This window comes from Heliangelus exortis, chromosome 2, assembly GCF_036169615.1.
Source record: "Heliangelus exortis chromosome 2, bHelExo1.hap1, whole genome shotgun sequence".
NCBI lineage: Eukaryota > Metazoa > Chordata > Aves > Apodiformes > Trochilidae > Heliangelus > Heliangelus exortis.
The window spans coordinates 57,697,398-57,714,390 of record NC_092423.1 but is presented as its reverse complement, the minus strand read 5'-3'; the positions used below and the strand labels follow the sequence as shown (position 1 = coordinate 57,714,390).

The 16,993-nt window shown below is 41.2% G+C and overlaps 1 protein-coding gene across 1 annotated transcript in view; it reads left to right on the top strand.

Annotated features, from left to right (window-relative positions):
• The first annotated feature begins 424 nt into the window (after nucleotides 1-424).
• Nucleotides 425-16,993, top strand: part of CTDP1 (CTD phosphatase subunit 1) — an 87,042-nt gene continuing 70,473 nt past the window's right edge. The window contains exons 1-2 of the mRNA XM_071736283.1: nucleotides 425-895; nucleotides 14,900-14,983. Coding sequence (XP_071592384.1) covers nucleotides 579-895; nucleotides 14,900-14,983 — 401 coding nt within the window. The 5' untranslated portion in view covers nucleotides 425-578. The remainder of the gene's footprint in view (nucleotides 896-14,899; nucleotides 14,984-16,993) is intronic.

Sequence of the window (16,993 nt, the reverse complement as noted above, 5' to 3'; positions counted from 1 at the left end):
TGTCCGCGGGCAGCAGGAGGGGAAGGACTACAAATCCCAGCGTGCCCTGCGCTCCCAGAGACCCCGGGAGCGGCCGCTCTCAGGCGCGGGGCGCGGGGCATGCCGGGGCTGGTAGGCGGCCCCGCGGCACCTGCCGGGAGCGGTAGTTCTGGTGTCAGCGGCCTTGCGGCTCGCCCCGCGCCCTGGGCTTGGAAGGGAGTGCGCGGATCCGGAAACGCGCTAGGGGTGGGGAAAGGGAGCGGCGCTTTCCCTCCGCCGGAGAAGGAGGGGGCGAGCGGGGGCTGCCTCGCCTCGCCACCCCTGCCATTCCCTCCCTATTCACCGCCTGCCCCCAGGCCCGCCTTGTGCAGCCGCCTCGGCGGGGCGAGCTGCGTGCGCCTGGGCCTTTAAGGCCGGGCTGAGAACCGGCGCGCAGCGCCTGCGCAGAGGGGCCGTGACCTCGCTGCCCGTCGTCGCCGCCGGTGACTATTGGGGCGCCCCCAGCCCCCCGGCGGCAGCAGCAGGCTCCGGCCCCACGGCTAGGCCGGCGGCGGCGGCAGCGACGTGAACGTTGCTATAGCGACGCCCCCCTGGCCGAGATGATGGAGGGACGGGCGGAGAAGGGCGGCGGGTCCGTCTCGGATGGCCCGGCGGGTGTGATCACGGAGATCCGTGCGCCGGGCCCGCGGCCGCTGCGATTGCTGGAGTGGAAGGTGTCGGTGGGGGCGGCGGTGCAGATCGGGTCGGTGCTGGCGTTGTGTGCCCCGATGCCGCCCGTCCCGCCGCCCGACGCCAGCGGCACCAGCGGCACCAGCACCCGGCCGCAGAGGGCCGGCGTCGAGCGTAAGCTGAAAGCGGAGCGTCCCGGCGTGGTGCGGGAGCTGTGTGCGCTGCCCGGACAGGTTATCGCTCCCGGGTGAGTGCGGGGCGGGAGAACAGCCCGGTGTCTCTGGACCGGGACGCGGGTTTCGCGCTTCTTCTGCGGGGGCCGCGCTCTGCTGGCCCTGCAGGGTATCCGGAAGCACGGCGGCGGGAGCCCGGCCGTGCTGCGGGGCGTGACGGGGAGCGGGTGCCCGCCAGGGCCGTGGCACCTCTGCGACCGGCGCTCCCCATCCCTTTGCTGCCGGTGCGGGATGGGGGGAAGGCGGCACTTCTCGCCTCAGCTCCGAGAGACCGCTTGCGGTGATGAGGCGGTGTGTGTAACAGCAGCCTTTTCCCGTCCTTCCCCTTCACGGGGTGGGGGGATCGTAACTGCCCGTACTCTTCTTCTGCTCGGCTTTTAAAAGCCGTGAAAGTACCGCGGGGAAAGGCCCTTCCCTCACAGCTCTGCGCTGGTGCAGGAAGCAGCCGTGCGAGGAGGAAGCTGGGGAGGGACAGGAGATCGTGCCTGCCTTGTTTCGGAGCTGATTCTTTCGCTAAACTCTGTCTTCGGCACTTGAGCATCCCCTTCATGTGTTTCGGGCTTCTCTGCAATTTTCAATTACTGGCAGGAGTACTTGAAAATACTTTTTGTTTAGTTTGGCAGTTCACTTTTCGGTTGCTGCAAAACTCTGGTAGCAGAATAGTTTCCTGCTTGATAGGAGGAATTTTAATGGGAATCAGTAGTGTGGTAAGATGTTTTTAAATTACTAGATACCATACATGTGATATTGACAGCCTATATGCTTCTAATACTGTTGGTGTTATAATGTATACAGCTTGACAGATGTAAACGAGATGCTGTAGTCTGAACTTTCAGAAGAGTAAGGGATTAAATGGGGAAGATTATCCATAGTTATATGGAAAATACATATTATAGTTCTATTTTACAGTAGCTTTATTTTTATAAAACTGCATATTGGTTGAATTTTGATTTCTTAAATGGCTACTAGTTAGATAAGTCCTCTTGGATTTCTTGGCTAAATTGTGCTGGTAGCTTGCTACCCCATACTTCAAGCAATTATTTTTTTCTCAGCAGGAAACTAGTGGAACACTCTGCTTCCTCTGTTTTTTGACAGCAAGTTGTTTTCTTTTATTGCAGTTCTTTTGATTTTTTGGGTGCGTGCAGCTGGGCCTAAACTTTCTTGATTGAAAATAACCAGTATATGCAAAACATTTATATTGGGGTTGTTCTCAAAGGTTCAGGAAAAACAAGCTGATTTTTTTTTTTTTAATCAGTCAGTAATATAAGATGCTGCAGAGGAGATGTAAGCTGTGTGTTTCTTGCTACAGAGAGTATTATTCTTTAGGAGGTAAGACTTTAGGCTTTCCTTTCATGGTAAATCAGCGTTCTGCTGTTGCATCTGGTGAAACATGGACAATCTTTTAATACCTGATTTAGAACAGGGGTAACATAAATGCAAGGGCAGACCGAAAACATCTTAGAAATATACACTGGAGTTTTAAAACACTATATCTGTGCTGAAGTTCATCTTGATAGTACTGAGTGCAAGGGGAGACAACTTTATCTTGTTACGTTTCATTGTGTTAGTGAAACAGTTGGGAGGAAAAGCAAAACAAAACATATTTTAAATGGTAAATGAAAACATTTTAAAATATGCTCCATCTGATGTAGCAGTGGGTTTAGCTTTGCTTGTGATAAACTTTAGGACTTGGATGCAAAATTTTTATACAGTGCTTGTACTGAATTTGTTTAGTCTTGATTCACTTGATTATGATTAGCGAGTGCTTGCTTTGAGACAACTAGAAACAAATACTGTTCTTTATTACTGTTACTCTTGGTTTCCTAAAACATTTTTTTCTCTTATACCACTATAACATATTTCTCTTTTCTCTTATACTGGTATTGACCAGTATTGACATTTCACTTCTGGAATTCTGACTTTTCAGTGTGCATTCTCTGTTGTATGCTATGAATGATATTACTGGGTGAATGCAAACAAAAATCTCATACAAATAGGTAGAAGCATGTCCTAACTATAGCAGAGATAGTCAGCAGTTGAAGTCATAAGAGCATTTCTTTGGTTACTTAAGAGGGTTTTTTGTGACATTTAATATTTTGCCTGTGGCTTCCCATTTTGTGGACTGGAAATAATAACGTATCTCTCCCTATCAGCAATTTTTAGTACTCCACAATCCTAACATATATTTAGAATACAATTGTGAGTAAATTTTTAGCATCTCCAGAAGATGCATTTTTTTATATTTCTTTTTTAAACCAAACTAACTAGGGTGGTGGGATAGTATTTGCTGCTTTGAAAAAAGTGGGTTTGATTGGCTTAGTCCCAGATTTTCTGTAAACCAAAGGTATGTACAAATCTTTGTCAGTCATTTACACACTGTAGTTTTATTCCAAATATTTTTCTTTTTCATTAGAATGTAAGAACATAAATTGATTAAAACTTTTTATTTGACGATAAATAATGTAATTGGCTAAGTTTTCTCTATGTCAAATTTTAATTCTTTCTGAAAATAATGACAGCTTTAGCATGTCTCACCCTCTTAAGAAGAAACATTTTGAACTTTTGGTTATTTTTCTTTTATACCAGACATCAGATGAAATTTTGAGTACATGAAAGTAATGTTCTGTGTATATAGCACTTAGTTTTCGTGTAGATAGAATCAATAGAATCACAGAATTTTCAGGGTTGGAAGGGACCTTTAAGATCATGTAGTTCCAAACCCCCTGCCATGGGCAGGGACACCTCCCACTAGATCAGGTTGCTCAGAGCCCTGTCCAGCCTGGCCTTAAAAACTTCCAGGGATGGGGCTTCCACCATCTCTCTGGGCAACCTGTTCCAGTGTCTCAGCACCCTCATGGTGAAGAACTTCTCCCTAACTTGCAATCTAAATCTACCCTCCTCTAGTTTGAATCCATTCCCCCTATTCCTATCACCACCTGACATCCTAAAAAGCCCCTCACCAGCTTTCCTGTAGCCCCCTTCAGTAAGGTCTCCTTAGAACCTTCTCCTCTCCAGACTGAATAACCCCAACTCTCCCAGTCTCTCTTCATAGCAGAGGTGCTCCAGCCCTCTGATCATCCTCCTGGCCCTTCTCTGGACACACTCCAGCACATCCATGTCCCTCCTGTAACAGGGTCTCCAGACGTGGATGCAGCACTCCAGGTGGGGTCTCACGAGAGCAGAGCAGAGGGGGAGAATCACTTCCCTCGGGCTGCTGGCCACGCTTCTCTTGATGCAGCCAAGGATCTGGTTGGCTTTCTGGGCTGCAAGTGTACCCTGATGGCTCATGTTGAACTTCTCATCCACCAGCACTCCCAAGTCCTTTCCCTCAGGGCTGCTCTCAAGCCAGTCACTGCCCAGCCTGTATCAGTGCTTGGGATTGCCTCAACCCAGATGCAGGACCTTGCACTTGGTCCTGTTGAACTTCATGAGATTGGTATGGCCCCACCTCTCCAGTCTGTCAGGGTCCCTCTGGATGGCATCCCTTCCCTCCAGCGTGTCAGCTGCACCACACAGTTTGGTGTCATCAGGGAACTTGCTGAGGGTGTCCGTCATGTCACCAACAAAGATGTTAAACAAGACCTATCCCAACGCTGATCCTTGAGGGACTCCACTTGTCACTGGCCTCCACTTGGACATGGACCCATTGACAGCCACTCTTTGGGTGCAGCCACCAAGCCAGTTCTTAATCCACTGAGTGGTCCATCCATCAAACCCGTTTTACCCGCTTGGAGACCAGGATGTCGTGTGGGACTCTGTCAAAGGTTTTGCTCAGGTCCAGGTAAATGATGTTGGTTGCTCTTCCCTTGTCTATTGATGTTGTGACCTTTTCATAGAAGGCCACAAGGTTTGTCAGGCATAATTTGCCCTTGGTGAAGCTGTGTTGATTATACCAAATCACCTCTTCATTATTTTGCTCCAGCAGTGCCTCCAGGAGAATTTGCCCCATGATCTTCCTGGGTACAGAGACTGACTGGTCTATAGCGCCCTGGATCTTCCTTCTATTCCTTTTTGAAATGGGGGTTATGTTTCCCCTTTTCCAGTCAGTGGAGATTTCACCAGACTGCCAGGACTTTTGGGATATAATAGACTGCAGGGTTTAGCAGTTTAGTTTTATTACCTGCTTCTTGGTGTTGATAGTGGCACAAACAATCACCCTCTTCATTCTGCATGGTCCTGTCTGAATTTTCCTGGTGTACATTGCACTGGCTGAAAGACAAGCTTCTTCATCAGTTCTTCAGCAGGATCCATTTTTTGATCCAATCTGCTGTACTGGCAAGCCACATCAGCTTTCAGCACAGGGGAGAGGATGGTATTTGGTTGTGATGACAGCCTGAGGCAGACAGGAGGTAGCTTTTGTTTGTGGTAGCAGAGGTAGGCTTGCATCAAATGTAAAACAAGGATTTGAGGGAGTAAGGTGTTTGACCTGTTAGGACTGTAAATAGCAGGGATGACAGTAAGCAGTTAATGGGAGGTCTTTGATGTTAATGAAGCATAATTTCCATGGGTGGCAAGAGCAATGAATAAAACGTCAAAAACTACTACCCTGCTCTGTGTATTATTAATGCCAATTACCCATCCAGGTTAATAATTTTGAAGCTGCTACTGGCATATCAGGATTGGGTTGGGTCAGTATTATGGTTTGTATGAATGTTTACATAAGCATTTCTACTGGGAAACTCTTGTCCCCTTTCAGACCCTACTAATGAGATACATTCAAGAAACGACTGAAAGCCTCATGTTTGGTTTACTTCAGTAAAGTCTTCCTTAGATAATTACCTATACACTTAAGCTGGGTATCCTTGTGTCTTACTACATAGATTTAATAGCTAAAACTTAATATTTCTCTACAGACCATAAAGTCTGAATGCTGTGATCAAAAACTTGTTTGAACCTATCTGGATTCTAGTGAAGCAAAACTTGTATTTTTGCTTTTGGAGAAGACAGCAGGAAAGAGGATGGATTTTGTTCCTTAACTTCATAGTTTTTTGTGTTGGTACTTTGTTGATTTTTTTATTTAAAACTTGATTATATATTTAAAAATACATATTTTCCTCTGGTTATCTAATTTCACAAAGCCTCAGGGCCTAGTTTAATACTTCACCCTGGACCCTAGTACCTTTCATCTTCCAGCCTTCAAGGGGAATAAGATGCTAATGAATTACAGTTTATTTTGAAGTGATGACACTTGTGGTAAACTACAGAAAAAACAACTTGCTATTTCAGTCAATCACAAATGTTTTCATAACATCCTGTCAAATATTTAATGAGTTTATTAGAGTCTACAAAAAAAATCTCACAAAACACTGAAGGTCGTTGAATAACACTTAAGAGTCCCAGCCTACTACATCTCTCAACAAATGCCTCTTCCCCCTGTGATTAATTCTGTTTTGTTTTGTGGTTTTATTGTGGTTTTTTTTTCATAGTAAGTATCTTTCCAACCTGTTGTGGTACTAATGAAGCCTGCTTTTCAATGTATGGCTTATGTTTGATTGAATTTGATATTTAAAAAGATTCCAGTTTTAAATGAGGTGTTTCCATGTTTCCTACCAGTTTTTTAATTTCTTCTGAGTTCTCTGGTGCCTAACAGGCTGGGAGCTCACACTGTAGCTAATAGCACTGAATGGTAGAGTACAAAGTCTCTTTGCTTTACCTGTCCATCTGTTTTTATGAAACTTCTAGGAACTTCCTCTTCTAAGAGACTCAAGCTACTCAGTCAGAGTTGGTTGGAAATGGGCTTTAGCCTCAGAAATTCCCAGCAGTGTGGTTGTAGCAGCCTGGTGTCTGCAGTTCTCTGTGTGGCTTCCTTAGGCCACTATCCTGTAATTGCTTCAGGGTAATACAGGAGTTGGCAGGAAGGGATGGACACGCTTCTGCGTGGCTCCAGCATGCATCATGTTGGGTGTTGGAAATCATGTAGCTTTTTCTTTCCATCCACCCAACCTCCTGTGAAATATCCCATACTGATCAGTTTCCATATTTTGCTCAGTTGCTGCAACAGGAGTGTAGCATGGGGAAAGGGAGTGTGATTTGTCCTTTCAGCTGTAGTCTGTGTTTACGTCAGATAGAAGTGGTTGTATAAAAGCCAGTGCAGTCATTAGGGGGTTAAATGACATGTTGATGCTGGGAAATAATGTTAATAAGGTTTTATATGTCCCATATGGTGTTTTGTATGATATTCTGTAGTAACATATTACTTTTATCCTTACAAGGTTTCAAGTAAAAACGAAGTTGCCTTTCTACAAATTTTTTGAGAAAAACTGTAGAATAAGATTGATTCAGGCGTTTAGATTAGAACTTCATAATGCCCATTTGTTTGTCTCCTAGTTTAAAAATTATATCTAAAACTTGGCAGCATTTGGCTGTTGTATAAGGAAAAAATTTTCAGTCCAAGCTTACTGCAGTGAACTGCTTGAATCCCCATTTGCAGGAGGGAGGGTGAATGAGACATTACAGCCAAGGATGGCATCATTAAACAGGAAGGAAGGGAACTTAATTAAGATTCCAGGTGATTTTATAGCTATTTATACTACTTCCCCTTAATATGCTGAGTGGTGTTCTGAACTGTTGTGCTCTGCTTCCACAGTGTGTGAGGGTTCTGGGCTCGTATGACACTGTTGAATGTCCCAACAGCAGCAGTGTCATGTGGCTGCTGCTCCTTGGTTTGAACACTGCTGTATGATGATGTATGATGAACTTAGGATGATCTTGTTCAAAAGTTACTAAATTTGCCTATGTAAGTGTGTCAGTTTGGCTTAACAGCAAGCCCCAGAGGAAAAGCTGTGCAGAAAGTAGTGTCAAGGTAGACGTTTGCTACAGTATCAAAAAGTGAAAGGAGGAGAGAAAGCTATTAGGCTTGAGGATTGTGTACCCTGTGGTAAGCCTCTTCCCGTGTTATTAATTGTTTGGAAGTAACAAACAAAGGGAGTGTGATTGCTTAAGTGTCCTGTTCTAATGGAGAAAGTGGTAAAATACCTGGAGAAGGTGTGATATTCTCTGTTAATACATGCAGCTTTCTAAGGCATAGGGGTAGAGATCACAGGATCCTCCCAGATTTCTTACCACACACACAGAATATGTGGAATTATGCACAGGAAGAATCAAAAAAACATGCTGCTAGCTTTGCTACTAGCTCTCTGTGTGTGTCAAATTGTCTTATTCTCAGTTGTGTTTCCCTTTGGAGTCCCGGCTGTTCTGGTGTTCATCTGTAGCTGTTTCTTTGGTTTGCAGGTGTAGAATGCAAACCAAATCTGTTCAGGTGATCACAAGTGATCTTGGCTTGGGGGTAGCAGGAATGCAGTGATAAGCTGGTTTTAGGTAAGGGAAAATCATGTGCCTGGAGGAAGGGTGGGGAATTAAAGAAAGCATACAGCTGAAAAGAGCAGAATGGGGATCAGAGATAGGGTTGGTTCAAGGCTGTTGTCACCTGGCCTTGAAGCAGTTCAGCTGTGTGTTGGGTTTGTGTGCCAAGGCTTTGGTAGTAAAGGGGCTGCAGGGGTGGCTTCTGCGGAAAGCTGCTAGAAGCTTTTGCTATGTCTCAGAGCCAGTACCAGCTGACTCCAAGACTGACCCTGCTGGCTAAGGCTGAGCCAGACAGTCATGGTGGTAGTGCCCCTCTGGTAACATGTGTAAGAAAGGGTGAAAAAACCCAAAACTAAATCCTGTGGAATTGCAGCCAGAGGGAGTAGTGAGAATATGCAAGAGCAACAACCCTGCAGATACCAAGGTCAGGGAAGAAAGAGGGGGCAGAAGGTGCTCCAGGCACCAGGGCTTCTGAGATTCACCTGCAGCCTGTGGTGAAGACTATGGTGAGGAAGGCTGTTCCCCTGCATAGAGGTTCACCAGAGGGGGGACCAGATATCCACCTGCAGGCTGTGGAGGAGCCCATGTCAGAGCAGGTGCATCCTTGAAGGTGGCTGTGACCCTGTGGGAAGCCTGTGCTTAAGCAGGCTCCTGGCAGGATCTGTGGGCCTATGAAGAGAGAAGTTTGGAAGCTTGCTGGTGGGACTTGTGACCCCACAGGTCCATTCCTGAAGGACTGCACCCCATGGAAAGGATATGTGGAGAGGACCACTGCTAGGGCAGTTTGTGGATAACTGCACCTTGTGGAAAGGACACATATTGTAGAGGTTTGTGGAGGATTGTCTCTTGTGGCAGGAACCCCATGCTGGAGCAGTGGAAGAGCGTGAGGAAGTAGAGGTGTTAGGAGTAAAGTAAACCTGGGGAGAAGGGAGGAGTGGGGGGAAGGTGTACCTTTTTGGTGTACATTTTTAACTTTTACAAGTGAGTTTCTGAAATGTAAGAAGCTGCCCATAAATGAGTGTGGGTGTGGGTATGTATGTGTGTGTGAGGTGGGAGAGGGTTTCTCTCTCCCTTGTAATGCCAAACTCTTTTCCAGAAGTAAACAGAAATGCTACTAAAAGGCTTGCAAGCCAATGCAAAACAGATAGATTTAGTTAATGCTTAAGATGCCTTTTGGGTAATAAAGATAATCCAGAGACTCTGGGCTTGAGTTTGTCTTGGCATTCATGACCTATGGAGTGCTAGACCTTAACAAAAGTATCTTGCCCCAAAAGCAGAAGGAAAATTACTATTCAGCTTTTCGGTTTCAAAATGTTTCAAAGTTCACACAAATTTTAACTTAACTGTTTTGAGAAGTTTGCACCTAACAAAAAAAAAAAAATCCTCATTAGCTGTGAAGGGTTGAGATGATGTTTTGAAGTGTGAACCATACTTTCTATGAGCTGCTGCTTGCAGCAGTTGCTGTTCTGTAGTTACAGAACTGTACCCTGATGTCTGCGTCATGCTAAGATAGGGTATGATCTTCATGGCTTTTTTAATGTTTTGTTTTATCAAAATGGATGACTTGTTTGGGTGAGGCTTTTGATGCTCACACATATTTGGAATGGAACCTTTTTCTGCTTGCTTGCCCTTGAGTGTAAGTCAAGTGGCTTCTGTAGAGAACCGATAAGACAGGTTTCTTGCAACAAGTGGGAAGAGGCTGTAGGCCATGGGTTGCTTAAAGCAGGAAGGTGCCTTGTGTGCTTGTCATCCTTGGTATTTTTAATCAGTTTTTCAGGATCTCTCTGGCTCTTCAAATATTGCTGAGGAATAAATACAGACATATAATGGTTAAATATCTAAAGAATATTTCATAATAATTTCAAGGTGATTAAGGCTTTTTGGAAAATCTTTGTTATGGAACCTGGAGTCCTGTTTAACTGAGGCTGTGGTTTGATGTAAATTGGGCTTGAGGGCTCTTTATAGTGATTCTAAATACCGCAGCCACATACCACAAAATGTTGCTCTGGTATCAGCTAATCAAAATCTCAGTGTGCAAGAAGGCTTTAAGTTGGATCAGACTTTTCTGTCTGCCAGGCTAGTCTTATGACAGCTAAAAGACCACGTACTCTGGTTTGTTGTAGGTCAGTTGGTTAATTGGATTATAACTGATATTAATAATCGTAGATCTGAGATGTTACTTTGGTATTTTACCCTTTGATAATTTTTCATTAACAGCCTCTTGAGCATGCTGTAGAAACAGGGACAAGGTGGGGGAGCTTTTGTTTACCTGCACACTGGAATTTCATTATGCTGCAGTAGTGTGGGTTCAAATCTTCTAATGTTAACTGCAAGGGCATATGGCATCATAGTGAGGACAGCAGCTTTAAGTGATCACAGTGACAACTTGTGACTTGTGGTATTTGGTATCTTTCTTTATGCCAAACTGATATGAGGATACCCAGCAATTTCCTGACTTTTGATAGATACTGGTGAGATACAAGTGAGTGCCTGGCAATAGTTTAATCTTGTAATTTATATTTTCCCTTCACTCATTTGGAAAATAATTATGTATTTTTTATGCCAGTGCATGGTTCCTTAAACCAGCTTTGTTAAGATTATTAATAAAACTTATGTCTCCATGGCATGGAGTTGTTCAAACTAGTTGTGAAAGATAAGTAAGTTAAATGTCTGCAAGACATTAGAGCACTTCCCCTTGAAAGTGGAGTGAAGCCGTAATGGAAAGGTGGCCATGGCTAACATATACTCAAATTATACTAGTTCTGAATAACTAAGATAATCTGTTATAGCTCTTGGTAGCTTTCTTCACTAAAGCTATCTGATGGCCATTGTACTCTTGTGCTGCAGTTGTCCAAGCCCACCAGCTGCAGGTAGATGTTCTGCTCTATGTGATAAGCTAGCTCAGGAAGTTCTTGCTTCTGTTCTCTTGTAGCTTTTGCTCTTGCTGCCATCATTCTTTGTTTCTGGAGATATTATATCATTCTGGAAAACCAAATTAATAAAAAAAAAATCTTTAGAGGATTGCTTTTTGTTTGCAGTGGGCTTCATTCAGTGATGCACTTAGCTGGTTGCTACAACTGAGGAGTTGGAGACTGTGGTATAGATATGAGAAATTTATATGCTGGCTTTTTCTGTTGTAGTTAGCCTACCAGTAACAACAGCTATGTTTCTACTTGATATAAAGTTCTTACATTTGGAATCAGCAATAATGATCAGGCCCTAGAATTACCAAAGGTGGTGACTTCCTCTGTTAGTAAAAGCTAATGTTCCTTTGGATTTCATTATAACTTTCCTTCTTTATTTTTTTTTTCTTACTGTTGATAGAAAGCAGATCTTGTTAAATTACTTGTTTTAGAAACAGCCAAAATGTACAAGTATGGAAGTACTGGGAAAACAGTGATGGGCTTATGGTCATCTGAATTCTAGGGCCACTCGAAAAACTGAAAAGGGTTTTTACATCTTTTGTGGCAGCTTTCCTTGGAATGTTACTGTTGAAGTAGTCAATGAGCTCTGCTTGTCACCAAGTGAGCTGTGGAAAAGTTTGGGTAAAGATAGGAAGATGCCATTAATGCTGCCAGCATTAGAACCTATTGTAATTTTTACATTTGGGGGAGATGGGGATTAACTTTTCTCTCCAGAAATGGGAGTAGGGAGGGGCTCTGTTCTTTAACCAGAGGTCACTTTTGACCTAGAGAAGAGAACAAACAGAAACTTGAACCCCTACTAGGTATATACAACCATCCATACTTCAGTTCAGCTCACTCTTGTCTGATAATTATCTTGGATCATGGCCATTAAATTTTAAAAATCCTGGTAAAAGGAGTGTTTCCAGTTCTGAAAGGCACACAAGTGATTTCATGTGAGTTCTATGCTTGTTCTTCCCCATTATATTCCTTTTTAGTAAAGCATTTTTAGTAAATTTAGTAAATTTTTTAGCATTTTTTTTAGTAACGCAATTTTTAGCAAATTTAATGCTAAATTTAAAAGAGTAGAATCTAATTATTCTTAAGCCCTAGTAGAGTCCAGGCCTTCTTTCTGCAGTATTAAGTAGTATGTAGGTTGCTTGGGTTTTTCCCCTGAGCGAAGTTTAAGAGCCTGACAGCTGTACTTGAAACCTGACCATCTTGGTTGTGTGGTGCTCAGAAGTTTGCTGGTGCTCTCAACTTCTTCCTCTGTCTTTTAAGTAAAACATCATCACAGAAAATTATATGTCAGTGTTGGGTATTATATATTTTTTTATTTCCAGCAAGCACTGGATATAAATATAAAATCGGGTATTCTGGTCCTACTTAAATCTGCAGGGGCAGAACTGATATTTAGTAGTAGTGCTATTTGGTGTGTGACAAGGTATATAGTTGCTGGTTAGGAACAATGTGAATGAATAATTTGGAACTATTCTTTTCTTGTAGTAATCTCTATTTTGTTATAACAAAAGGGACAATGATGTGTACCTATACATGAATAGAAACTCTTGCCTGTTGTTTTAAACTTACCTCAGCCTAGGAGTATACCAGCCCCTCCTATTGCATCCCTGGAGTTGTGACATTACCTCAGAGGCAAAGCAGAGAATGCCTGAAAATATTTAGACTTCTAAGGTTGCATCAAAAGACTTTCCTGAGCTTTTGAAAACGTTGGGGTAAAAGTCATTGTTAACTCTTAAGCATGTTTGTGTAGCTTGTATTGTGGAGGAGAGGGGGTTGCATTTTAGGTGTCTCTATAGTATCAGACTCATACACTGTGCACAGGTTAAAGACAAACAGTTCTGGCATGGCCTTTAGTGTGACTTCAGCATAAAAAAGAAGAAGGTAGCATAAAAAGAAGAAACTTAAAGATGAAAAGATGGCAAGACAGACATGATCAAAGCAAGTGCCAGGGGAGGTTTAGGTTGGACATTAGAAAGAATTTCTTTACTGAGAGGGTGATCAGACATTGGAATGGGCTGCCCAGGGAAGTGGTGGATTCTCCTTCCCTGGAGATATTTAAAAAGAGACTGGATGTGGCACTCAGTGCCATGGTCTGGTAACTGCAGCGGGAGTGGCTCAAGGGTTGGACTTGATGATCTCTGAGGTCCCTTCCAACCCAGCCAATTCTGTGATTCTATGAAAAGAGAGAGAAGGGGAAAAAGGGTCGAATGAAGTGATGTAAACAGGGGAATTAGAGGAGAAGTAAGTAATCAGTGAATTACCAGTATCAAAGGGTCACAAAGATAGATTCTCCTGTGTAGTTCTTGTACAAACCCAAGAATGACTTTATTTATTATTTATTAATTATTATTGATATTAAATATTTATTTATTTATTTATTTATCTATTGTTACTTTATTTATTATTTTGCTGTGTGGAATACATACTGTGTTCAAAAAAGGAGACGTAAAATTCTTACTCACAGGAAGAATAGGTGTAATTTCCAAGCAAGTAATGACTGCCAGCAAGAAGGGAATATATCTGCACTTTTTAAAATAGGAGTACTGGTGGTATTATGGCTTGTAAAGACTTTTCTTTAAATAAAGCTGACCTGAATATAGTTTTCACTGTGGAAAAAATCTTCTCTGTATGGGTATCAACTGCAGTTTAGTTAGTGGAGTGATCAGTCTTCTGGTCATTGAGAAAAGTGTAAAACACTCAAACTAAGCAGTTGCAGGTGTTATTTGAAAAGGAGGTTTACTTTCCCAAATGCTTAATAGTAAATACATGAGAGATTTGAACATGCAAAATGGTTTCTCTCTTGGTGTTGGCTGCTTATTGCAATGCGGACTTGAAGACAAAGATAAACCACTACATCCAACTTATGAAAAAGCTTGTTGGTGGTTTTTTTTAGCTCCTTGACTTCTTAATTTCTCTAAAATACTAGAGACATACTGCAGCTCATGATCACAGAGTTGATCACATTTTATAGTTGCTCAACTGTATCTACTTATTAGAGTTTAAAAAATAATAAAAATAAAAACTTGGACTGAAAGATAACTCCTTCAACTGTAACAAAGAGAATGGAACAAGTAGCTTGTAATGGTTGTTCAAGTACTTGAGAGAAAATAAATTACAGTATTCTCAAGACCCTGAATTTTGAGAATGGAATTTGAATGAAGGCATAACTTATTTGCATCATTTGGCTGAAAAGCAGGCTTTGTCTTCCAAGCAGTTTGGGATAGTAAATAATACTTCTTGATGTTTCAGGCTTTAATTTCTTGTTAATTTTAGCCATTGTTTGGAAGAAAAAAAAATATATATCCTTTTGCATGTCTTTATTTTTAAATGTGGCAAGCAAGGGCTAAAGATTTAAAAATTAAAATATAAAAGACTGAAGCAATGTGTGTTCCTATATATGATACAAGAGCACAGTAAACTAAGATGAAATAAGTATAGTAACAGAATCTTCATACTTTGATTTTTATTACTGGATAGCTCAGTAGAATCTTAATGAGGAGTTGTATCAAAGCGAATGTAAATTTTTCCTGGATAAATTTTTTTGTTAACACAATGAAGGCTAAGCTTAGGTTAGAAACTGGCATTACTATGTGTTTTGGGGATTTTTGAAGGTTTTTGAATAATTTGAATACTTACTCTGTCTTTTTTTCCCCATGTTGGGGCAAAAGCATGTATGTTAGAGGTCTGTCTCTCAAATTTTAATCAGAAACTATTCTTTAAACTCTGACAATTTGCAGTCTTCAAGTGTCTAAAGTCAATCTGCAGTAAATGGAATGACTAAATCTTTTTCAGGGGTGTCTTGGTGAGACTGGAAGGATGCAGCCATCCTGTTGTTATGAAAGGCTTGTGTGCAGAATGTGGCCAAGACTTGACTCAGTAAGTATCCTTGGCTCTGTTTTCCACCTTACCCTTGATTGTGTTTAGGGATCCAAACTTTTTGTTCACTCATTTAATTCTTTGTTTCTCCATTCTGCATATTGGTAGTTGTGAATCCTACCTGTAAGTGTAACTGTGAAGTTGTAGATATTAGTTGGGAGGGAGAACAGTATTTGTACTGCTGAACATAAAAGGGTCTACTCTGCTCCTATAGGGGAACATGACAGGCTGTTTCCTCTAAGAGGTAAATTTCTCAACGTAAAGCACTCTTTCAAATTTGGTTTTCTTTAAAGTAAAATTAAAATAATAGCTCATGAAATGGATGCTTTGAGTGGCCTGAATATATTTATTAGTTAATTAATAATTATAATTGTTTATTATTAATTATTTACTTTATTTAATTAAAATTAAATTTTAATTAAAAATTAATTTTTAATTAATTTTTAAAGTTAATTTTAATTAAAATTATTTAATTAATTAATTATCGGTCACATTGTTTGTTCTGAAATTGCTACTTGTTGGCAGGAATTAGGATTCCTTGTAGATAAAAACTACACATGAAGAGGAAATAGGCAAGATCTGTCTCACTGTTGTGAAGCGCCTTAATTTACATTTGTTGTTTACACAAGACATTTGTTTTGTCGCCCTGAAATTTCCAAATTTCTCTTTATATGTCACATATGCCAGAGATAAATGGCTTAGAACTGCATTTCCTTTGAACTATTGCACGAATTCATAATTAAAAATATGGGTGAATAAGACGCCATGTGGCTATTTGAATTACAGTTCGTGTTACAAAGTTATGACAATAACTGTGCAGGCTCTTTTTTTATGGAGGTAAATGTGGGAAAGCTTCACTACCTTGCACAGAAAATGTGAAGAGGATTTATGCAGACATAAATTCTCTTCTCAGTATATTGTATTTTGCTTAGTATATTGTATTCTAAGTACTTACAGCTGAGTTTGAGAGTTGTAAGGTGTGTCAAGAGTGACTTAATAGACCCAAGAGTTTTATCTGTGAAGGTGTAAAGAGCTGTGAGGTAATATCAGTCTCATTCTTGTGACCTTGCTTTATTTGTCCTGTGTCTGAATGGGAGCTAGCTTGTCTCCAGTGCTTTCAACAAGCTGCAGAACTGTTTACATTTTTTTTGTGAAATATTCTGCCATGCAACTAAAGGAACTTAAGCCTTAGGCCAAAAAGAAAGCAAATTTGAAATATGGAGATACTTCTGTTTTACTCTGTCATATTGCTAATACATTTGGTAAAGAGAATGTTTCTTACGCATGTCAAATTAATAAGTCAATGGATGTATTCTAAAATGCATGTCAAATTACTAATTCAACAGCTGTTTTCTAAAATGCATGTCAAGTTACTAATTCAACAACTGTTTTCTAAAATGGACTGTATAGTAGCCTGGATTTTAGAAATGAAATGTGAATGTTGCATGCTTATTTCATTTGGAAGGAAACTAGTAAAATATCTATATTTTATATAGATAGATAGTTATTTAATTCATAGCTCATTACTAAGGATTATTTTGTGAGCATTATCCTGTTAAACAGCACATGTGGACTGAATATTGAAAATGTTATGCAGTGGGTAGCCCAGTTAATGGTTGGATATAACTTCTAATCAAAAGATGATTGTTAATATTTCATAAGAAATATTATTTGGCAAAACACAAACCTAACAAATAGAATAACAACAAATAGAATTTTCCTGCCCTGAATCTGAATGACTACTTGATTTGAGATTTGTATACCATCACATCTAGATATTGCTATAATGTTATTATTTCATTTAAAATGTAGATAAATTCAGTGAGTTCAGTTTTATCAAATAATACTTCTCTGCCTCAGATAATATCTTCATTTTATACACGATGGCTTATGCTTCTGGAATAATGTGTTAGGTCTACTGAGCCTTCATCAGAAGGCAATTAAAAAGCATCAATGTTTTTCTTACTTGAGTACAGACAGTTCAGTGTCAGCTTGAATGGTAGTGATGCA